The sequence below is a fragment of the Sciurus carolinensis genome, chromosome 5, assembly GCF_902686445.1.
Source record: "Sciurus carolinensis chromosome 5, mSciCar1.2, whole genome shotgun sequence".
NCBI lineage: Eukaryota > Metazoa > Chordata > Mammalia > Rodentia > Sciuridae > Sciurus > Sciurus carolinensis.
This window is the reverse complement of record NC_062217.1, coordinates 169,683,550-169,706,780: the sequence shown is the minus strand read 5'-3', so window position 1 is coordinate 169,706,780 and position 23,231 is coordinate 169,683,550. Positions and strand designations below refer to the sequence as shown.

The window sequence follows — 23,231 nt, the reverse complement described above, 5'->3', positions numbered from 1 at the left end:
CAACAAATAAAATAGATCATTTTCTGAGCTTGGAATTGAGTTGAATTGATCTGGGTTCTTTCATTTTATAATTAAAATCTGTTAAGTAATAGAATAAATATCAAAGAAAAATGATTTAAAAATACTAGATGGTCATGGGTGGAGTTCTGTGCTAATCTCAACCATTTGTGAGGCTCAGGCAGGAGGCGTGTAAGTTTGAGGCTAACCTGGGCAACACAGTGAGACCCCTTTCAAACAAACAAACAAACAACCACAACTGTTTGGTTCTAAGAGATTAGACTATGCAAATCATTCTCTTTTTCTGAACTTCAGTTTTTCTTTCTGTAAATCAGGAGCATTCAGTTGGTGATATTTAAAATTCTGTACTCCTGCAACTCAGGTTGTCATGATACAATACTGTAGACGTGGGGGGTCTTCATAGAAATTGCTTACAGAAATTGCTTTACAGAAATTGCTCTGGAGCCTGGAATTCCAGTATCTAGGTGCTGGCAAGGTATGTTCCATGCTGAAACCTTTTCCCTTGGCTTGTAGGTGGCTGCTCTGCCCGTGTGTTCCTGTGACACCTTGTGTGTGTTAGTGGGGAGGGAAGGAGAGAGAGAAAGGAGGAGTGCACAAACTGGTGCCTCCTTTTTTTTTTTTTTTTTGTAAAGGAGTCTCCTTTTTAAAAGAGAAAAAAAATTTTTGTAGTTGTAGATGGACAGAATTCCTTTATTTGTTTATTTTTATGTGGAGCTAAGGATGGAACCCAGTGCCCCACACATGCTAGGTAAGTGCTCCACCACTGAGCTACAGCCCCAGCCCAAGTCTCCTTTTTTTTAAGGGCACTAATCCACATTCTTCATGACCTCATCTAACCCTAAATTGCTTCACAAAAATCTCACCTCCAAATATCATCACCTCAGGGGTCAGTACTTCAGTGTCCCGATTTGGGGAGGAAACCAACATAATCTTTGAATATGATCTAAGGTTAAATAGATTTCTACTCTGGGGACATAAATACTCCAGTTTTTGCTAAATGTCATTTGTTAGATAACTTGATGGCTCTTTTAATCCAAGGTGTCTATATATGAAAAAATGTTTGTACATGTAATAAAATACTTAAAGTGATCAGATAAGTATTTTTCTTTTTTTTTTTGGGGGTGCTAGGGATCAAACTCAGGGCCTTGTGCTTACAAGGCAAGCACTCTACCAACTGAGCTATCTCCCCAGCCCCAGATAAGTATTTTTCAATCTAAAAAAACTCTGCATGCTTTGTTAAACTTTGGAATATTGATTGTCTCTGACATATATTTGATAATGCAATTTGTATTCATTTGACCATAGAAATGATTTATCCAGTAAACTCAGAAATTTACATTTTATTTAGTCTACTTCCATTTTACATGTAGAAGATAGAGATCAAAGTTAAGCCTACGGAAAATTGTGATAATCTGAAGAATCTCCCTGATTTGGTTCTTCTGTGCCCCAACACATCCAACTGCACACATTCATGGGTAACCTAACTACAGTCCCAGGGTTTGAGACTTCTGCCTTCTCATGTCACACAGACATTGGTTTTGAGTCTAGTATGTGGGTCTGCCTTTTGTACCCTCTCTACCTTTGTGAACTTCTGTCAGTTTGTCCTTGTAACTGCTTAGAGCTCCTGGATGAAACTGAAGTATAGTATTGCTAGCAAAGTGCCCAGTTGTATAATAGATACTTAGGGTTGTTTTCCTTTCCATACATTCTTTGAAGCAGCTTGATGGAGTGGAGAGAATCAGTGGTATAGTCTTTGCCTAATAAGGTTGTGAATATTAAGTGAGAAAATAAGTGTAAAGCAGCTTAGCATGATTCCTAGCACACACCGGTGCCAAATATTCCTTCCTCCAAGGACCCTTCTTTCCATTGGGTCTAATATGTTGAATTGTTTGGAATTTTACCACCTCAGTTAAAATATTCAGTTATGTTGAAAGGCTTTTGTGTTCTGGGTATGATTAAATGAGTGAAGATACTAGGAGGAATGGTAGATAAGTGAGAGGGAAAATCTTGGAACAGGTGGACTTTTCAAAACTTAAAAAAATCATACTGTATAGCTTCTTTTCCCCTTGTTTCTGGCTAGGGTTGGTGCTGGCACACCTTTTAGTTAGCTAAGGAATGGAACTGCATGTTGTGGTGCCAGATTTTCAGATATCCTTTATGACTTGTTTCAGCAGTGGCTAACACTGCTCAGATTTAGATAATTTGCAGTAATTAGTTATTCAGTAATAGATATAGTTATGATGGAGAAAATTTTAATATGGAGGCATTTGAATTGAAAAATGGACAAGGATATGGTGTACTTCCCTTCATTAGATTTGAGTGCCATGGTGTTATTCCAGGTGATATCAACAGGTACCCAGAGGCGGTCTCCAGATGATCATGCATTAGGCAGTTGGTAGCATCGAGTTTATTTTATTTATTTATTTATTTTTTTCCATATTTTTATTACTGCATTATATATAGAGAGCATTGGGTTTAAGTGGGAGTTGTTGAGTTGGATTTGAGTCTTTTACTGACTAGTTAGGAAGCAATGGCTAAGGTTTTATAATTTGTTTTCACCTTGCCTCATCCGGATTTGATTTCTTTGATCTCTGAGTCATGTTTATTTCCCTTACTGAGTTAATGCCATTTATACTGGTGTTTTTAAGTTAGATGTTGAGTAATATTTTAAATAGTTTATCTGATTTGTTCTTAGTTTATACTGGAACTGACAGTATAAATATGTAAAAGTGTGGTGAACCAGTTATTTATGCTAGTCTAGAAAACATTTGATTTTCAGATTTGTTTATTTTTTTAAACTTTTTATTGGTGGAAGTGAATAACTCAGTGTCTAGAGTGTCTGGTATGATAGAAACGTTGACCAGAGTGATGTTGCTTTCACTAGTTCCTTCCAAAGAGCTTTAGTCTTTAACTTGTTTTAAGAAAGTTCTATAGATTCAGCAATGTAGTGAGGCCCTAAGCAACTTAGTGAGACCCTGTCTCAAAATTTAAAAAAACGGCTGAGGATGTGGCTCAGTGGTGAAGTGTGTCTGGGTTCAATCCCTGGTCCCCTGCCCCTCCACCATCAAAAATAACTATAGTTTACAGAGATGAGATCGGTAGGACAATGGACCTCTTTAGAACAGAACATAATCAGAGCTTCACTTTTTTACATCAGGTGATTTAACAGTACAGTGGTTAACTAACCTGATTCTGATCAAGTATAAATTAAAGCAAAAGCTCTGTACTTTTGATTACTCTAACAGATTAACAAACTGCTGAGGAAAGTTTAGAAATTCACATGCTAATATGTAAGGTATATGGTCTTTTTGCTGTAATCTCAGTAACTTGGGAGTCTGAGGCAGTAGGATTCCAAGTTCAAGGCCAGCCTGGGCATCTTAGCAAGATCCTATCCCAAAACAAAAATGACTGAGGTTATAGATGTACCTCAGTGGTAAAGTGCCCCAGGATTCAATCCTCAGTACTGAAAACAAATCAAAATGAAAAAACTAACCTCTTCATATTGTTCCCAAGAATGTTCTCCCTGTTGGAACCAAAGACTGATTTTTCCCCCTTGATATTTTATTTGAAAATATTTTTTTAGTTGTCAGTGGACCTTTATTTTATTTACAGGCAGTGCTGAGAATTGAACCCAGTGCCTCACACATACTAGGCAAGCGCTCTACCACTGAGCTACAATCCCAGCCCCCCCGCCCCCCGATATTTTAAATCCAAAGGATTCAGTCTTTTAGAGTGAGCATTTAAGCTATGTGAAATCATGAACTATACCTGGGTTCGCTGTACCAGTTTTTTTTCTATCTAATGAAGGTGAAATTTTTTATTTTTAGGGAAATAGGATAGCAGTAATTTTAAGTATATCACTAGGAATGAATTTAAAATGAGTTTTTCCTGAAGCAGTGATTTGTATGGCAGATAGCTGACAGAAAATGTTTGGGCTTGTATCTCAAATATTAAATGTGAATTTCTCTAAAGAATATTTAAGAAAAAAAGTTGAAATGATTTTCATTTGTAGATAGTAACATAAATATTTAGCCTAGGTATACGGTTGAAATATTTTCTAGATTAAACTTAACAGATATACCAATATGAAGGTAGTATAACTTTTTTAAAGCTGTTTTTGGTGCCATTAGTGAGGCAAACTAGGTTATAGATGAAGTAATATCAGAGTCTGCTTCACTTGAGATCATAAACACATTAGCTTTTCAATCTTACTATTAGAATAGTAAAACTGCTTGGCAAATTTTCATATGCCAGTGACTGAATGTAGATAGTGAAAAGCCTTGATTATACTTTTTTTAAACCATGTATAAACTTTTCAATGTCTGCTTTTTATTCTTGTGTTTTCTTATAGCACATAACACCAGTAGATGCTATTAACTTTGCATACAAAGAGGTAATATGAAATTGAAATAAGTTTTAACTGTTACTCTGTTCTTTTTAGCTTACTTTACCCAGAGCTCTTCCATCCAGTGAGTTGCAAGCGTGACATTTGCTGTGTTTTCAGCACCTGCCAACTTGGAAACCAGGGTTTGTGCTCAGGACGTAGGCTTACAACCCACACTTTGTGGTGCACAATGCCGTCCCAGCTGGCATGCTTTCATACCTCAATGGTGCTAGACATTCAGTTACAAAGCTTGCGGCTTCGCATGCTCTGCTTTCAACTCTTATTTTGTATCAAAGGAGTGAGATTGGTATCATTAAATTCTCTGTGGTGGTGATTTTTCAATGAAAATAAATTTGCTTTATTTAATTCTTGGATCAAAAAGTAATTTTGTCTTGAAGAATCAAAGAGCCTCTTTAAAAAGGTTAAAATTGCACACGTGTGCCCATGAGTGTGTGTGTGGATCATATATATCTGTATATGACATATATAGCTATGTAAATCTCTATCTATATTTATATATATATAAATGATTTGAGCCAGAACTATAATTAATTTTCATTGGTTGAGATAAAGGACAACAGGAAAGAACAGAAGGATTAGTATGTCATAGTAGATTGGGCTATTAGTTATAGCTGGACATAGATGGGGAAATAAAGACTTGTTTTTATGAATAAGATCTGTATAAAATTGCCCCCATGATAGGTTCATTTTTGGCTTCTAGCTATAACCAGAAACTTCATGTTTTCCAAAAGAAGTATATTCTACTAACATTTTCAGTAGCCAGTCTCTTTGAAAGCATTTCAGGTGGATTTGGTGATGTCTGTCTTTCCATGATGTATTATAAGCAATTTTAAAAGGTTTTGCTTGAAAAAAGATCTTTTCAGATGTAGAAAGAACAGTGTGAAATGTGAATGACTGGCTTTTAATACAACAGTCGTGACAAAGAGGCAGTGGCTTTTAGAAACTGAATAAAGGGGTTAATACACATGTGTCTGCATACTGCTGTTGGGCCCAGTGTATAAGTGTTTGACATTTGTTTAGTTCACTTTGTTAGTCTACAAAGAATAGTGTGTTATTCTCTCATACCAGTTTCTGATTTTTTAGTGGTGAACTCTTAAAACCATAGGTACAGAGAGATTTGATGGGGGAATCTGAACATTCACTGGCACTAGCACTGATTTCAAAGCCTAGCTCTTTGTCATTTGAACATCACATTTATCTGGTTCTAAAGGCATAAAATTAAACACACACTAACTGCCTCAGACACTCCTTAGTGCATATCAGAACCCAACCTTTACCCTCCTCTGCACAAATGTGCTTAGGTGAATACTTTTATTAGCTTGTTGATACAAGTTATAGTTGGTTACACCCTATCTTAATAAAATACACCCTTATTGTCTTTTGTTGCTTAAGAGCTTTAAACTGGAATGAGAAGAGCTCTCTAATACAGAATGATGCTCAGTTTCAATCTCCAGGCAGTTTTGAGTGGATATATGATGCATATTGTGCACACAAGCACTCTTCTATTTGGTAGCCCTCCCATGGGGGATCTAGGAAACCAGTGTTTCTGTGCTTTTTCCCTGGGTCTCATATATTGGTCTTGGAGACTGTAAGTTATCCCTTCATTTTAGGTGTTCCATGGTCTAATCAGGCTAGTGTTTGTCAGAGATAATGGAAAAGATACAAGTGATAGTTTTCAGATTATTTATGAATTTATTCTTAAATTGAGGTGTGGATTTGTGTTTAGGTGCCTGATTATGCTCTCAATCTGGTTCTAATTTGGTTGAATGTTAAGGATTGAACAAGGTAGACAGTTGTAGTCCCCTACCCACAGATTGCAACTCACACAGTTTAAAATTCAGAGTTTGGATAACAACATTTTAGGTAGGATTTTTTTTTTTTTTTTAAGTGAAAAACTATGAAGATTTAGTACTAAGAAATGTGGGTATTTTATTATAAGACTTATTACAACGTGGGGAGAACCTACCGTATGGAAGCTGACACAGACCTCAATGTATATATTTTTAGCCTTTGAGGATTCACATTTAGAAGATGTGAAATAGCTATTCCTTGAAGTTAACTCAGCTTAAGCAGGAATTTTAGTTCTAAACATCAAGAAAGCCTCAGAACCAGAAAAACAGGCTGCTTTGGGTTGGAAAGAAGGAGTTACAGCAGAGGAGGTACCATAACCACCATCCTTGGAATTTTGTGAGATTAACATCATCCTGAAAGCAAAAAGAATAATGGTTGCAATAATTGTTTCCAGGCTTAGGACCCCTGGATCTTGTTTTTTAAGTTGAACCGATGAACTAGTAATTGTAGGAATAAACTGAATGTTTGCCAGCAGGAGTCACTCTAGTCCTCCTAATAAAAGTTAGCAAATTAAACTATATCCTTAAAGCTCTTAAAGGCTGAGGTGGTAGATACTGTGATAAGATAGCTTTAGGAAATACTTTTTTTTTTCCTTATGTGCAGCAGCCTGCTCAATTTAACCTTGTGCCTTCCTTTGTTCATTCTTGGTTCTTTTTTCTTTTTAAATTGGCCCTTTGTACATTTTTATTTATTTATTTATTTATTTTTTTGGTGCTGGGGATGGAACCCATGGCCTTGTGCTTACAAGGCAAGCACTCTACCGACTGAGCTATCTCCCCAGCCCCCTTTGTACATTTTTAAAAGAAATGTGTATGGGTAAGGATGTCAGTATTTAGTATTCTGCATATTAGCTTATTTCAGTTTCCCTGGATGAACTGATTATATCCTACATCATGTACTTAAAATGAATAGACTCATATCCTTTCTACTGACTGTTGAACCTCCTAATCTTGTACCAGAATCACTGGAGTGAGCTGTAGTGAGTGTGAAAGGAGATGTTAGCTCATGCTTTTCTGAAAAGAATGGGTCCAGTGTGATGACAAGCTGAAATATTTCAGCAATAGCCATGAAATATAATCGTTTCCCAAGTGCACACAAGCTCAAGAAGTTAATTGTTCATTTATGTTTGATACAGGGATTGAAACATTGGATTAAAACCAATTAAATGTTCCTAGAAGCAACAGAAAAAGTTTCCTGATTTATGAATAGAACCATTCAAATGGCGCAGACACAATCCATGTAAAGTAATGAGGTGTTTTGTTTTTTTGGCAAAGCAGAACACAAAACAGGCATAGGGAGTTCTTTTTAAAAACCTCTTTAAAAATCTTTTTGGATAAAAGGTCAATAAAATAACATCCATCAGTAGGAAGGAGTAATGGGAAATCTAGGGCTTCACTCACAAGGAAAACAATCCCCCTCCCCCAGGTGAGCTGCACAATGAAAATACTCTGCTTATTCTATCAGGGTTACATTCCTGAACTTAAGTCAACATCCTAAGTTACAGAGCTAAACATGCTCTGCCTCTGCTTAGCAACCACAAATCCTTCCTTCGCCAGTTGCCTGTATTTTGGATGTGGCTTCTGAAGTACACATTCTTTTATTTCGGTCGCGCCCGGAGTTGGGAAACTAGCGCTTTATGTTCCCTTAAGTGTGACACACTGAGAGGTCCCCCTCCCCTGCCTCCTGCAACCACAGCAACGATCGTTTCTTTTCAACCTCAACACCTAACAACCCGGAAGCTGGACGTCCGAAGCCCACGCGGCCCAGTTTTCGTTCCGGCTCCTGCGTGGAGGGCGCGGAGAGAAGCCCGTGGGGATCTTGGCCGCGAAGCTACGGTGGTGGCGCGGCCGGGGCCTGGGCCCGGGGCCGGGGGCCACTTCCCGCGTCCCCGGGCCTCGCAGGCACGAGCTCGCCCAGCGGCGCGCGGCTCAGCTCGCAGGACGCCCTCTAGCCCCGCCGGCGGCGCGCCGCGGCACCCCCACTCCCCGCCCACCGGCGGCTACGCGCACTGCACCCTCGCCCGCCGCCGCCGCCGCACGCCGCCCGGCTCCTGTACGCCGCCGCCGCCGCCGCCGCCGCCGAGCGCCCGGCCCGGGACGCTGCCCGCAGAGCGCCGGGCTGAGTTCACGCAGACGCGGTCGGTCGGCCCCGCGGCGGCGGCGGGCGCGGGCGGCCTGGCCTGGGCGGGTTAAAGGGACGAGTTGCGAACAGTTCAGGAAGTGACAAGTCGATTTCCTCCTCCCCGGGAGCCGCTCGGTACAAAGCGCTCGGCGCCGGCAGGAGAACGTGCGCGCGGCGGACGCGCGGCGGGCAGCCGGGACGACTTGGCGAGCGCCGGCGTTGACGGCGCGGGGCCCGCTCCCGAAGCGCCCCGCTGCGCACAGTAAGCGACCTCGGGCCGGGCGGCATCGGCGGCGTCAGGGGGGCTGGCCCGAGCAGAGCTCCCTGGGTGTGCGCCCGGCTCGCGTGCGCACTGGGCTTGTCGTTTTCCTTTCTCCTAATATTGTTTCCCCTTTTTTCCGCCTGGTTTCGCGGTCGCTTTGGGTCGGGTGGTTTCCGCCGGCACCGGGTCTCGCCCCTGGTGCAGGCGTGAGACTTGTCAGCGCGCAGTCAGGGGGACGGGCAAGCCTGGTCGCAGCGGAAAAGTCTGCGCTCCCCCGGCCCGGGGTGCCGCCTCTGCATCTTAACTTGAATCTTGGTTCGCCGCAGCAGCGAAGCCTCCGAGCCTGGGTATCTGTGCGGCCCCGCTCGCCCCGAAGTTCCGCATCGTTTGCAGACAACTCTTTTGTTCGCGGAAGTTTGCACCCGCCACCCCTGGGATGCGGGCGCTCGGCGATGAGCTCCACGACTGCTGGACTAGCCGGTGCGGTCGTGATGGGGGGTGAGAGGTCGAGGGCGTTCTGTCCTGGGAGGGCAAAGCCCGCGGGGTGGCTACGCCAGAGCTTGCGGGGTGGGGGGTCGCCCGTGCTGGCGTGGCTTTTGCACATGGCGAGGAGGGCCGTCAGTCACAGGCACACTGTTCGAGTCACATTTTTGCCAGTCCTTGATTTGCAAGCCTGTGGGAGTCGGGTTCCCTGCCCCGGCTTTCTCTTGGTGGGGCGGGGACGAAGGAGGGGAGGAAACCCAGAATCCGGGGAGGGTCCGCGGTTTGGGTTGCTCCATGCCCTTGCCCAGGAACTCCCCACCCTCGCGGACTTGGGGAACAATGCTTGTGGTGTGGAACTGGGTGCTGGAGCAGCGTTGAGTCGCGCGGGCTGGCTTGCTCGGATTCCGAGTCTTCGGACGCCCTCCGATGCCGGTCTCCCTCCCTCTGACCGCCCGGGTTCATTAACACGTACTGTACTTAGTACCACGGTGAACAAAGAAAAGCTCTTTGCAGCATTTGATGAATGGATTCTGCCTCCTATAGGCCACTCTCCGAGTCTTCCATACGGTGCAATCCCGACTCGGTGGTGTTGGGAAAGTGGCCCCCGCCGTGGGTTGCATTCCGGGGCTCCTGGGCAGGGCATTTATGCCGCCGTTGCTGCCGCGGCGCTCGCCTTGCCGGAGCTGGTGCAGATGGAGCCAGGCTGACGGTTGTTCAACAGGAACAAATGTTTGTTGAATTGTGTGGTGGAGAAAAGGGACTGTTTTCTATTGACTGCTGCAGGAGTTGGAATGGCATTGTTTATGGGCCTGGGAAGCCAGGCAAGCGTCTTGTGCTGCTTCAACATATTAGCAGACTTCCAAATGACATGCTAGCATATGTGTTCCCAGCAGTCCCCACCGGCTGGATGGAGGATCCCTCCTTGCTCCACACTATGGACTCCAGGTTAAAATATGCTACCTGGTTGGAGAACTTGGGAAGGAATGTAGTCCTCTCACCCTGGGAAACTCCCTGTCCTGACTGGGGCCAGGTTTTGGTTGCCTTTTGATTCATCCACTTAACTGTAACTTATCTTAGTTACAGTTTTGATACTGTATTGCAGGTCTGGAGATTTTCTTCCCCCTCGGGCATGGACTAGATAAAGAGCAAACAGCTACTTGTTCCAGTTGATAGGCCCCTTCTAGTGGAAGATGGTTTGGGACTAAGTTCAGGATTGGTAGCTGTGACTTCACATGGTTAGGTCTTGATGTTGTCACCCATCCTGAGGAGCAAGGCATGTGCTGATCCAGCTTCCAGGGCACAGTTCTAGGCCAGAAATCTAGGGAGAAGCTTGGGGAAGGCCTGTGGTTTTTCTCCCAAGAGCTCATTCAAAGAGCAAGGAGATTTTAAGACCAGTTCAAATGATTTTGTCCAAGAACTTATTTTCCCCTGAGGTGTGATTGATCTGTAATTATTTTAACATCAAAGACAAATTAAAATAAAAGCTCACAGTGTCATTGTTACAGAAGTGGACTTGAAGGTTGTCCCAACCATGTCAGGACAAAGCGGAGCATTTCACTGATTTGATTGGTAATGCTTTAAATCACTTTCTCCTTTCTGTTTTCAGCTTAGGGTATGTTGTACATAATAGTGTTTTAGAAGCTCATCAAGTTCTTTTGGAAAGAGCCTTAAAATACCTTACAGGGTGGCTAAACTTAATTGACATTTTACAGGAAACCCTGGTGCTATTTCCTGGGCTCTTTCTCTGCCCCTTTTTATTCTTTCTCTTCTCTGCTGCTGATTCTTTCATTATCCCCCAGCTTCCCATTCATTGAGTTCTGTTAAAACCAGTGGGTTGGGTGTCCTTGAAGTATGTCCGGTGAGCAGGGCCTGGTCTACCATGGAAGCTCAGAAAAGGCCAGTGGCTCTCCTCTGTTCAGGAGGCTGGAGAGTGAGGCTTCAGTGCTGGGAGCTGGCAGCAGGGGACGCTGAGGAGCAGCGAGATGTCTGCAGAGCTCTTTAAAAAAGCAGACCCTTAGGGAGATCAGAAGAGTAGAGGAAAGGGACCAGGGGGGGAGGGAAGAGAGAAGGGAACTGGAAAATACTGGGGAACATTAGCCAAATTATATTATTTCATGTGCGTGAACGAATATGTGACAACGAACCTCACTCTTATGTGTCATTATAATGCACGAATAAAAATATGGAGGAAAAAAAGCACACCCTTCTCACCTACTACTCCACCCGTGGGCACGGAAGACTGAGTGTCAGACGCACTGTCAGGCCAGTTGATGTTTTATCCAGGCAGTGTGCCTTTCTGGAGTTAAATTGAATACTGCATGGAAAATTTCTTATTCTTGCCCTTAAAAAAGGAAAAAAAAAAAAAAAAGGCTGAAATAAGCAAATACTCACTCAGATCAGCACAACCCCCATCATTACCACCACCATGCACACCTCTCTGATGTGTAATAAAAGAAACCTGCAGGCATAATTTGTTATGTAATATGCTGATAATACAAGTTTCGGTTTTAGATGGAAACCAGATGTGGAGGACTCTCTTTAATTGATCCAGCAAGGGGGAGATGTTAGTAGATGAACTCGGCCCTGCAAAACCCAAAGGTGGTTTATTTTTGTTTTTGTTTTAATTTGAGAGGCGAATCCCAGCCTCCGAGCTTTTCGGAGGTCTTTGCCTCTCAGCTTCTGCTTTGCTGCAGCTGTCCTTTCTGTCAGGCTCCTCCTCTCTTGAAAGAGCCAGTTTGTTGCCAACTCCAGGCACATGGCTGGCTCTGGTGGGGCTCAGTGCAGCTTAGCTCTGCTGGGCTCCACTCCTCCCGGCCTGGTCCAGCTGCTGCCCTGTCCTCCACCCAACAAAACAGGGCCTGCCTGAGGGACTTGGGTGCTGTGAGGAATGTTGACTGGTCTCCCTGGACTTCTTTTTAAAACATCTGATCATCCAGGGAGAGTTTGTTTAAACTTGTTCAATGAATATACTTTTCCAAAAATCACTGACTCCCCTTTTTGCTTTGTTTCCTGCCTAACTTTATGAAGATTCATATATATGTGTATATTCTTTGGGGGGAGGGTAACCAGGGTTGAACCCAGAGGCGCTTTACCACTGAGCCACATCTCCAGTCCTTTTTATTTTTTGTTTTAAAACGGGGTCTCGCTAGATTACTCAGGCCTCCCTAAGGTGCTGAGACTCATCTGGAACTTGCCATTCTTCCCCCTGAGCTTCCTGAGTCACTGGGATTACAGGTGTGTACCACTGTGCCCAGCTATGAAGATTCATTCTATACATAGTCACCTTTACTATGGCTTAGGGTTGCCTGGGATCACTGACTCCATTAACAGTAGTTTCATTTCGTGCTGGGATGTGAACTTTGAAAACAAACCCAGAGGCTTAGATATGCTGATGTGCCCTGAGACTTGCTTAGAAAATTTTTGTTTTAGTGCAGTTTACATTAACATGATTAATGACCACGCCACTGAAGTCTATATTCAAGAGCAATTTACAGTCCCCTAGGGTTCTTCTTATGGTAAAGTAATTTTCTTTGCCAAACAACATTGTTTTAAGGTAACTTCTTTGATTCTTAATCCAAACCTCCTGTGCATGTGGTTTTGGGTCAAGGTTTGAGCTTTGGAAATTTGGGGTTGTGGTTTTGGTGGTGCCTGTCCTTACCTTACCAAACTTTGGCCAGAGGGAACTTGAATTCTTTTCTAAGAAAGTTCTCTGAGATCCTGAGCAGCATTTGGTGCAGTATGGGTTTAGCATAGGAAGAAATATCCAGAGGAAACTTGGCTTCAGGGTGGCTTGGAGGGGATGCTGGGAGCCTGGAGCTGAGGACAGATTTTTTCCTTGAAGGGACTTGGAGATGCTTGAGCTTCTGAAAAATAGAGATGTCCTTGGTTTTTTTTTTTTTTTTAATTTTTAACTTTTTTAAATTGTTAAATGTAGGTTGATTGAGAGGGGAAATGCTGATGGGTGGGTCTGAAAGCAGCCTTAGGAACCCGAGAAAATAAAAACACATTTGAAGGACTCTGGAAGATTTTGCATTTCAAAGGGTCTACCTTGTAGACTTTCACATCACGTCAGGGGTTACAGAGAAGTGTGACAGGCACCCCCCCTTCTTTAACCATTCTCCCTCTCTCCTGCTGTGGGGGCTGCAGGGGAGGCTGCCTTTTTGCATGGGGGATGGGTGTAGCTTGTCCAGACCACGCAGGGAAATCCTGCAAGCGAGTATCTCTTAGGCATCTGTGGTCTCTGGAAGGACTTTTTCCAGGGTACCATTCAGGAAATAGAAGGCAAATCATGTTGGTAAACAGCTCATTTGACCCCAGAGTGTGGTGGCAGGCCAACTCCTGACATGTCCGCTCGCTCTTTTCATTCTCATGTTAAACAAAGAAACATTTTCCCTCCTGCATTGGAATGATGTGACTCCTGAGGATTTAGCCCAGATAGGTGCCATTTTTTAAGGACTCATAGTAGCACTCACTGGTTCTTGAAGGCGTTGCCTGGGACTGGGACTTTGATACACTCCTAATTTTCAAAGCCAGCCTGAAATTAAAGCTGAAGAAACTGAGGCTCAGAGGGGCCAAGTAACTGGCCCAAGGCTGCACAGCTGGAAGGCAGAGAAGCCAGTAGTACTATCTGGGTCTGTCTGGCTTCAGAGTCTGCTTGCTTTCCATAAGTTATGCTATCATTTGGGGTGTTCGTAAGATAGAGGCACTAGGTTCTGTTTTATCTGAAAGCATAAATTTTGTTTAGTCTTGTTAACACTGCAGGGAAACTTAGAAGTTTTAACTGCCTTTTCTCTCTGCTTCTCCCTTTCCTATGGCTTTTTTTTTTTTTTTTTTTTTTTTCTTTTTTTTCTATTTTGTAGTGATTGAATTCTTTATCTTCTGCAGGACCAAAGGCATTGCCTCAACTGGGGAGACTGAAATGTTTTGCTTCATCCTTACAAAAGACAGATTCACAAGAAAATATAATTATTCCCAGTGACCTTCTGGGGGAAACAGGAAATAAATCTGGCAGCTCTCTAGAAGCATCACCATTTATTCAGATTCCATTTTCTATTCAAAGAGATTGTTAAAAGGGTTTCAAACTTCTCCTTTTTTTTCCGTTTGTAATTCAGACATCTAAAAGTAAATTATGTGGTGGTGTTTGCCACCCCAAGTTTGTACAGTATCACATTTTATTTACATGCCTAAAGTAATCAAATAACTACACACAGTTGTATATCTTTCATCATGGAGGAACTTGGTACGCCCCAGCCAGGACTGAACAGAGGCCTTGCATTCTGTCTCAGGCAGATGGCTCTTTGCAGGTTGGTTCTGGTTTGTGTGTGTGTCTCAAGGTGGGGAGGGGTGGGCAGAGTGAGTCTCCCCATCTCAAGCAAGGACTGCCCACCTGGGTCCGCTGTCTTTCCTGTCCCTGAGGATTTTGTGGGGCAAGGCTGGAGCTCCTATACTCTGGGTTTCTAGAAACTAGAATAGTGGTTCTCAGCCTTGGCTGCATTTGAGTTTCTTGGGAAGGTTTAAAAAAAAATCTGGTCACCCAGACTTTGTCCAGGACCAATTACATTACAACATCAAAGAGAGAGAGTAGGACCCAGATATTGGTATCTCTAATGTTTTGAGTTGATTCTAAGGACCAAGGGCTGGAATAGACCCCACCATACCTGGTTTTCCTTTGTAGGGGGTTGGGGACCTTCCTATGCAAGAGTGGAGCAAACCTTTCAGATTTCCTGGTGCCACCACGTCTTGGTGAAGGAGAATCTGAAAGGTACCCACCCCTGGGCGAAGTGTCAGCTGTGGGAGTCATTTAGGTAATCGTGCTTCAGGGCCAGGCCATGGGCAGCACACACGCTTCAGCCCAGTCTCAGAGCCACCTGCTCTAGCCGGGCTGCTCCGGCCGCCCTCTTGGCCAGTTCTCCTACAGGCCTGCCTCCTCCCCTTCTTGGGGCCTGGAGGTTGGGCACATGGTCTGCCATGGGGCCTAAGGGAAGGAAGATGTAGTTTGGGTCTAGGGTGCATCTTGATGCTTCTCCATGAGCGCAAATTGATTCTTTTCACCCAGATTTGCAGGTGAGTCACTCTGTTAGCCACTTGGTTATACCTGGTAGCTTGGAACTGTCCTCCCACAGACTGACTAGGGGTCACGTTTCATAGGATCGTGTTTAGAATGGCCTGGGCCTTGGTGAGCCAGAGCTTCTCTGCCCTGCTTAGAAAGCTGCTGATAGAATCTGATGGAAGAGAGATCCACTTCCAGGGGCCAGGGAGCTCTCCCAGGGCCACATGCCCCTGCTTAGATGGGCACAGTAGATTCCCCGAGTCCTTGATCTCTGGAGTTCTCTAGGTGTGGGACCTCTTTCTGGCTCATAGGATGGTCTGCTTTTGCATAGACTAGCAGGCGAACTGAATCAGCATTGAGAATTCTTTAGTCAGGGAAAAATGTGCTCAGTGACTCTTGGGTAACTCTGGCAGTCCTTGCCATTTTTGACCTCCTCCACTGCTGTGTGCTCTGGGATCCTGTACTTACTGAAAGCTTAGGCTGAGACTCTGCTTCTCCTGCTGCAAGACGGCTGGATGGAAAGTGCAGAAATCCTGTGGGGCAGGCTCAGGGGAGAGGGCGTTGGCCTCTGCCAAGTCTATGCCTTGGCTCTTCTGTGCCCTGATGGTGGGGAGTAGATAAGGGCTCTTCCCCCTGCCAGGAGGTGGGTTTGGGCAGGCAAGGGGAAGGGAGAGTTATTTTTTTCAGGTCTGTTATTCCCACACTTGTCCACCAGGTGTTGATGGGACCCTGCTGAGCGTCCAGCAGGAGGTGGTTGCTTTGCTTCCCTAGTTCACTGGCTTCTGGGCTCAACCTGGCCAAGGGACAGCCCCATTTTGTTGCTAAAGGTGCTGTTGCTCAGAGACATTACCTAGTGCCATGGGCTTTGACTTCAGTCCTCTGTTCTTCCCATGATGCCACTCTTCCTCTCCATCCAGGGCCTACCAGTACAAAGGTGGCAGACTTCTTGCAGTGAGCAGTGGGGCTCACTCCATCACCCTGTGAATGTTCCCTGGCAAAACTGACCTGGCACCATACTGATGCTTGCAGGACAGGGCTGGGGCAGCTGGGCCGCGGGGCCTGCTGGGTGGGCCTCCAGCTCCTGGAGAGCTGGGCCTCTCTGGGGCCTCTGTGTGTCCTGACAGTTCCCTGCATAGAGGAGGTGGCTCGTGCAGGTTGCTGCTGCTTTCTGCCCTGTCTGCCTCACCCCATGGAGGCTACCTTCCCTCCCAGGCTGCCTCCTGGCTAAAACCTGAAGTGCCCTGCTGGACAAAGAGCAGCTGGGAGAGGCCTCTGCTGCGCCTGGAATTCCCCTCGCTCTGGCATTCATGTTGGCCAGGGGCCGGGAGTGCAGGGAGGTTCTATCTGCTGGCTGGGAGCAGCCTCTCTGGCATGTTTGGAGGTGGAAAGACAATGTCCTCTGCAGCCGGCACCTCCATGCTGTTGGTGAGGAGGAGCCTGTCTCCTGGGGACAGGGCGGGGGTGGGTAGGAGGGAGGTATGGTATGTAGAATGCAGGGGAGCTGCTCTGGCATGGTCCTGGGGACTTGGCCCTGGGAACCACCCTCCCTGAACTCCCTCTGGCAATCAGATGATTGAATTTCCCAGAAGGTAGTGGGTGTAATGCTGCTTGCTCCCTGGACCTAATTTGCCCTGGGCCTCAGGGGCTCACCCTGCTGGTCCTCTTCCTGATGTCCTCAGGAGCATCACTCAAGAGTCTGAGAAGCCCCTCACAAAGAGCAAGATGCTATGCAGAGGAAGTGAGGCAGGACAAACAGAGGTTCTGCTGTGAGGTCCAGGCAGTCTGCATGCTAACAAGGGCCTTCCTGTGCTGCAGGAAATTTGGGGATTGATCAGCATCACAGAGGAGCTTGGGCCAGAAGACCCAGTTCCACATGCTGTAGGGCCAAGGCGGCTTTCAACTCTGGACTCAGTGCCTGGCTTCAGATCTACCCTTGGTCGACAGCGTGTCCTCAGCAGGTGATGTCACCTCAGGTCGGCTTCCTGCATTTGAACTGTGATGAACGGAGAGATCTCAGCCCGTGGGTTCGGGGCACGGTGTGTGTCCGCGGGTGGGAACTCTTAGAGTCCAGTGGCCATTAGTGCTACTTGGAGGACAGATGGTGGGCTCCTAAGCTCAGTGGGGGTAGGACACAGGACAGAGCAGAGGGACTCACCCTTGAACCAAGCCTGGCTGGGGGATAGCCTTTGCTTCCTGGCAAGTTCTCTTCTCAGATGGCTTATGATTTTTTCATAAGGAAGGGCTGAAGGTTTGTGTTGTAATTAGTTTGTAGTGTATCTTTTAACAAAAAAGTTAAGACTCGTGAAATCTTTTAAGCTTTCTTTTTAGCAAACTAAATCTCTGTTTACCAAAAGTGATTTAATTTGGTCCATAGAAAATTAAATGTGTGTATGGGTCACAATGTGGCCTCTGAATCTTGGCTTTGCTCTGACTGGCAACTTCCATGAGTGAATTCTTTGGAAATCTTTATGGCTGCATCTAGCAAGACAAGGGTGCAGGGTCCACTTAACCACTTCTGGGTTTTCTTGAGATTCTCTGCAGCTGATGTCTTTGTCATTTGGCCCCTCTTTTCTGGTTGGGACACTGCCTTGGACAGCTCTAGTCAGCATCCTTTTAACTCAGGTTATGTGGCTGCTGTGGGGGTTCCACCCACAGATCCATGTGGGTGAGATCTGACTGCTCTGGACCCTAGCACCTGAGCATGACCACAGTCTCCTCACAGAGCAAGAACTTGTCTAAATTCATGGCTTTTCAAATAAGTCCTTGGCCAAATGGCAGAGCGCAGGGCCTGTAACCCCCAGTGGTGTCTTGGTTTCTCTTGGCACAGGCTGCCGATTGTATCTGCCTCTGCCTTTTGTATCTTGTGAGCATTGCTCCTTGCCTGCCCTGGCCCAGTGTTTTGTGGGGTGAGCAGGAGGCACAGTCTTGATGCATAAGATTTCCCACTGGACTTGGGGTAGCCTTGTGGGGGGGAAGCCCTTGTTATAGGAAAACTTGATATTACTGGGTCCTATGAGAGGACTCTGGTTTCAGGCTGTGGCGACCCTTTCTTCTAAGGAACTGTGGTCTTAGCCCTCTCCAGAGGGCCACGAGGTGGCTGGGCTTGGGTGGCTTTGACACAGACCCTCTTACTGGGCAATTTAGCCATGAAACTTTCTGATGGGCTGTAGGAGAAGTAACTAAGACATCCAGGCTGCCTCTGGTTCAGTGATGTGACAGCTCATCAGCTGAGCCCAGATGCCCTCTTCAGGTGTGTTGTTGCCTGTGTGGTGAGCACAGGACACATCTGCCATGGTGGTCACCTGGCTTGCCTCAGTTCCCAAGTAGTACATGCCACTGGGTCAGACCTTTCATGAGGCCTGCAGAGCCCGGAGGTGAAGAAACTGAATCCCATTTTCGAGGTGCTCCTGGGCTTGTGCTCTGGGTATCAGGCCGCGGCCAGTCTTGGAGTTCCTGCTGTGGGCCTGACAGTGTGCTAAGAGTAGGCAGGTGTGTGCCCAGCAGACCCTGTGGAAGCCATGGGAAGGCCTCTCGAGCTAGGCTCCAGGGAGGAGGGCAGGCAGGCTTCTTGGAGGAGACGACATAGGCCCAAGTCTTGAGGAGCGAGCAGGGATCAGACAGATGGAGAATGGAGAGGAGTAGACAGTCGCACCTAGAGAGCAGTGTGCACATACACAGTGGTGTAAGACGGTCTCTTGGGGCCTTGCGGGGCACCTTGGCACGTGAATGAGAAGTGTGCAGATGAGGGAGCTGAGCTGGTTAGGGTCAGGGTGGCAGTGGAGTGGAGGTGAAGGAGTCTAGTCTTGAACCCTGAAGTTTAGGCTAGAGCTAGCTCATGGTGTGCTGGTGCTTGCAATTTAGAAGGCTCAGCATCTGCAGAGATCAGCATCTCAGCAGAACAGGTTTGGAGCAACTTAGAAGCCACTGTGTGACCTGGGAGAGAGATGGTTGCCAAGGGCAGGGGGAGAGCCATGGCCAGGGGCAAGCAGCAGTCAGCCAGCTGGCGAGGGAGTGAAAGGAAGGTAGAAGGGGTCGGTCTTTTCCAGTGGGCCTCTCTAGGAGCAGTCTTTCCTGTGACACTGGCCAGGGGCCCAGCCCTTTTGACCTTGGAGTGACCTCCTGGGAGCGGTATGAAGCTAGCTCCTGGGGTGGCATTTTCATCTGGGGCCACTTGCTAGGCCAGAGAGATGTGCTCTTCGTGTATTTTTAGTTGCAGCTTGCGTTCAGCAGGGGCACCGGGATTCCCAAGAGCGCCCCACGCCTCTTGCCGGTGCCTGTACTGGAACTACAGAAGTCAACAGGAGCAGGACTTTTGGCATGGCAGGAGTTGAAGAAATCTGATTCATTGTAAAACTACCTTTCCTTCTTCCTTAAAGGGAAAAAAACATCTAACCACGTTAATGTGATTGAAAAAGGAGCTTCGGCACCCCTTGGGCTCTGTCGCAGCGTGTTCTCCAAGGGTGGGGGAAGTTGCTGACACAGACACTTGAGAATGGCCTGCCTGGGTCACCTGACCGCTGGTGGCTGGTGCTCCTGAGGCCTCACTGCCCTTAGATGCCAGCCCAGATTCCAGGCCCAGTTGACTGTGTGGCACGTGACTCAGGCTTGGAGAGGAGAAGTAGAAAAATAATGAGACTTCGAAGGGCATAGCTGGGGTCGGCAGTCCGTCTCAGCCTTTTGGGCAATGTTTCTAAGCCCCGTAGGTCTCCTCACTGACGTTCCCTCCTGAGGAGGGAAGGAAGTTAGTTAACTGCAAATGGACTTCATCTTGCCAGCGGGCCTCCCGTTCACTTCCTTCCCAGGGAGGTTAGCCAGGGCCTTCACCTCCTAGAAGGAAAGTAGAAGAGGGGTTGGGCCTGGCTGGGTCTAAATAGGCCAAAGGGTGAGCTGCAAACTGGAGTGAAAAGTGACTTGGCCAGAGATGGGAGCCAAGACCCTGTGTAGGTCAGACCCCAGCTGCTGAGTGTGCAATGTCCGCAGGTGAATGAGCTTTTACTTGCTTTGGGGGATTTTTTTCTTTCTTTCTTTCTTTTTTTTTTTTTTAAGCTTGTGTGAGGTTCAGGCATGTCCTTCTGGATTACTGAAATGGCTCCAGGAAGTCACTGTTATGGGACACGGTACTTTGGCACTGCAGTCTCTCCACAGCATGGCTGGCAGGTGTCTGTTCACCTGCGGAGTGCTCGGGCCTGTCAGCTTCCTGCCCAGCTGCCAACCAGTGTGAAAATGCCTGGCGCAGCCTGTGGGGGAACAACCCAGCACAGCCACTCCTGGGGGGTCACTGGCTGAGGGAGACCAGGTGATGCTCTCCTGATAGGCAATGAGTGGCGTGGCCAGTCTTCAGATGCCCCTGGAGACAGAGGGCCTAGTGTTCAGCCCTGAGCTGTGGCTGAGGAGCAAACTGGAGCTCAGGCATTGCTCCCTGTGAGGCTGGGTGCCCAGTTCCTGTTTGACCTTTGCTCAGTTTTTGGCCCAGCCCCTGGGACTGCTGGTGCCAGCATGGTGATCATGGTGGTGGTATCTTAGGTCCCAGGGGAGTACATGGTGACCCTGAGTACCCTCTGCTGTGCTGGGTATGGTCTTGGTAGACGGGGCTGAGGAAGGGAGGCAGTCTGGTGTCTCTTTACGGGCAGGAGTCAGTGTCATGCTCAGTAGAGGAGGAGTCCAGCCTTCCTTCCATTTGGCCGAGCCTGCTCACGTGTGGTCTCTAGAGCTCCAGGAGGAACCGCAGAGAGCGTTTCTTTTTGGCTCCCGTTACCAGGTAGGGGTAGTGGAGTCCCCTTGGGGCAGCAGTGCTGGGAAGAAGGACAGCCAGGCTTTACACGGCTCTGCAGAGCACCAGGCCTTGTATAACCCTGCCTGGTGGAGGGGCCACCTCGTGCAGTGTGCTCCTGTGGTTACTAGAGGTGACATGGGGCCCAGAACAGGAACTGGGAGAGCTCAATGTCTTAAAACCCTTAAGAAATTATTGATTTGGTGTTTCTTAATGACTTCCGTTACAGAAGAAACCACTTATAGTACAAGGCAGTACAAGTGAGTGTAGACAGGCAGAATCCTGGGGAGGGTGACATCATTTGTAAAAGAGAGGAGGAGAGAGCCCAGCATGGAACCAAGAAGTAGGAGCCCCAGCCCTATTTTTTCTAGTCCTGTTTGTTGATTGTGTCTGACCGTGAACTAGCTGCTTCACTTTCAGAGCTTCAGGTGCCGCGTCCTTGGACTGGGACTGGTAGTGCCTACTTTACAGCATTGGGGAAATACAGAGGAGAGTCAGAGCCCCCAGGACTTACTGTTTTCATCCCCTCTACAAGTACTTTTTAATGTCCAGTGTGTACTAAGTGTGTTGCAGGCTTCTCATTCGGTTCTTACAGCCACCTTTAAGAAGTGAGTACTACTATTGTTTGTTTTATGGGGTTCCTGGGTATAGAACTTGGGGCATCTTGCATGCTAAGTTTGTGTTCTACCACTGAGCCACACCTTCTGGCCCTTTTTCCCCCTTTTAAGTGAAGAATTTGAGGTCCAGTAAGATGCCCAAGGACGTCCACCTGGTTGAAAGTAGTTCTGGGATTTCAATTGCCCACTCTCTTCTCTCAGGAGTAGGTACACTGTAGCCTGGCAACCAAACCCGGCCCACTGCTTGCTTTTATAAATAAAGTTATGTTGGTACACAGCCACACCCATGAGTGTACACAGTATCTATGACTGCTTGGACACTACAGTGGCAGAGTTTGTAGACCAAATGGTCTACAAAACCTAAAATATTTACTCCCTGGATCTTTACAGAAAAAACATGTACTGGGGGTTGGGGAGATAGCTCAGTTGGTGGAGTGCTTGCCTCGCAAGCACAAGGCCCTGGGTTCAATCCCCAGCACCACAAAAAAAAAAAAAAAGAAAGAAAAGAAAAGAAAAAGAAAAAACATGTACTGACCTCTTCTTTATATGCACCCTCTGGACTTCAGACAGAGGCTGTTCAGTGTGGCAGCTGCTAGATGTATGGAGCTATTTAAACTTATTCTAATAAGTGAAATTAGAAATTTATTTCTTCAGTTGCACTGGCACATATCACGTGCTCAGTAGCTGCTGCATGGACATGTTTGGACAGTGCAGATCCAGAACCTTATCTCCACTGCAGAATGTCCCATTGGGCTGGGGGACTCTGGACTGGCTTCTAAGGTGTGGGGAGATCCAAGTTCAAGAGCCCGAGAAGTTTAGAAGAGGCATTCTTGGGAAAGAAAGGACATTGGAGCTTCCTGGCCAGAAAACAGAATTGGGAAGTCATTCGTTTGACTCTGAGGGGATGGAGAAATATCTGCTGTGGCAAAGGGAACCTGGGCCTGACTTGAGCTGCCTCCAGACCTTCTGTGTGACTCCATGAGCAGACCACTGCCCTGCAGCTCTTCAGCCTGTGACTGCAGCTCCCTTCTGACTCAGAGCTCCCTAGGGCCCTTGGCCTCCAGCTCTGTGTGTCTAGTCCCCATGTGTAGGTTGCATGCGGGGCCCAGTGGAAATCTGCAGAAATCTGCTTTCCTGTATTTCGATCCTGTTCTGTTCTGGACTATTTGGACCTGACAGGTTATACCGCTGTTCCTATGTGCTGGGGTGGGAAGATTTCTGATCTGATGCAGTTGCTATCTTTTCCACAGGCAGCAGATAAGGAACTGCTTTATTCACTCAAAACAGTGGCTCTTATGTGGCATGAGGAAGGAGGATGTGTTCCAGGTCCTTCAGCTAGCTGATGTCATGGTTCTTCTTAAAATGCTGTCATCAACAAACACTGATACAGTTTGGTGAGTTGCTTGGAGCTGGGCTAAACTGGAACTCTTGGCTTGCTTGGCCCAAATAGGCCTGGAATGGGACTCTCCTGGGAAGCTAATCAGGGACAGTGTCGTTTGGAGTTGTAAAGGCACATATGGAGAGCATGGATCTCCAGTCCATTGGAGCCAGGCATAAGCACCTTAGTGTCAGAACCATCTCCCCACCCTTGTGCATGCTGACAGCATGGAGGGAAGCTTTGTGGCTGTTTGCACCAGCCGGTCGTGTCCAGGCTG

At 46.7% G+C, this 23,231-nt stretch overlaps 2 protein-coding genes across 6 annotated transcripts in view; both read left to right on the top strand.

Moving 5' to 3' along the window:
• The window catches only part of Eef1akmt2 (EEF1A lysine methyltransferase 2), a 38,570-nt gene extending 33,805 nt beyond the window's left edge, over positions 1-4,765 (top strand). For 3 of the 4 annotated variants that reach the window (XM_047552180.1, XM_047552179.1, XM_047552184.1), the window contains one exon: positions 4,460-4,765. In XM_047552180.1, coding sequence (XP_047408136.1) covers positions 4,460-4,491 — 32 coding nt within the window. In that variant the 3' untranslated portion in view covers positions 4,492-4,765. The remainder of the gene's footprint in view (positions 1-4,459) is intronic. The other variant, XR_007108691.1, reaches the window with a different exon arrangement.
• Positions 4,766-8,009: 3,244 nt separating this feature from the next.
• Positions 8,010-23,231, top strand: part of Fam53b (family with sequence similarity 53 member B) — a 108,372-nt gene continuing 93,150 nt past the window's right edge. The window contains exons 1-2 of one of the 2 annotated variants that reach the window (XM_047552176.1): positions 8,300-8,657; positions 22,827-22,970. The gene's annotated coding sequence lies outside the window, so the exon portion shown is untranslated. Of the gene's footprint in view, positions 8,658-22,826; positions 22,971-23,231 lie in introns of both variants that reach the window. The other variant, XM_047552175.1, reaches the window with a different exon arrangement.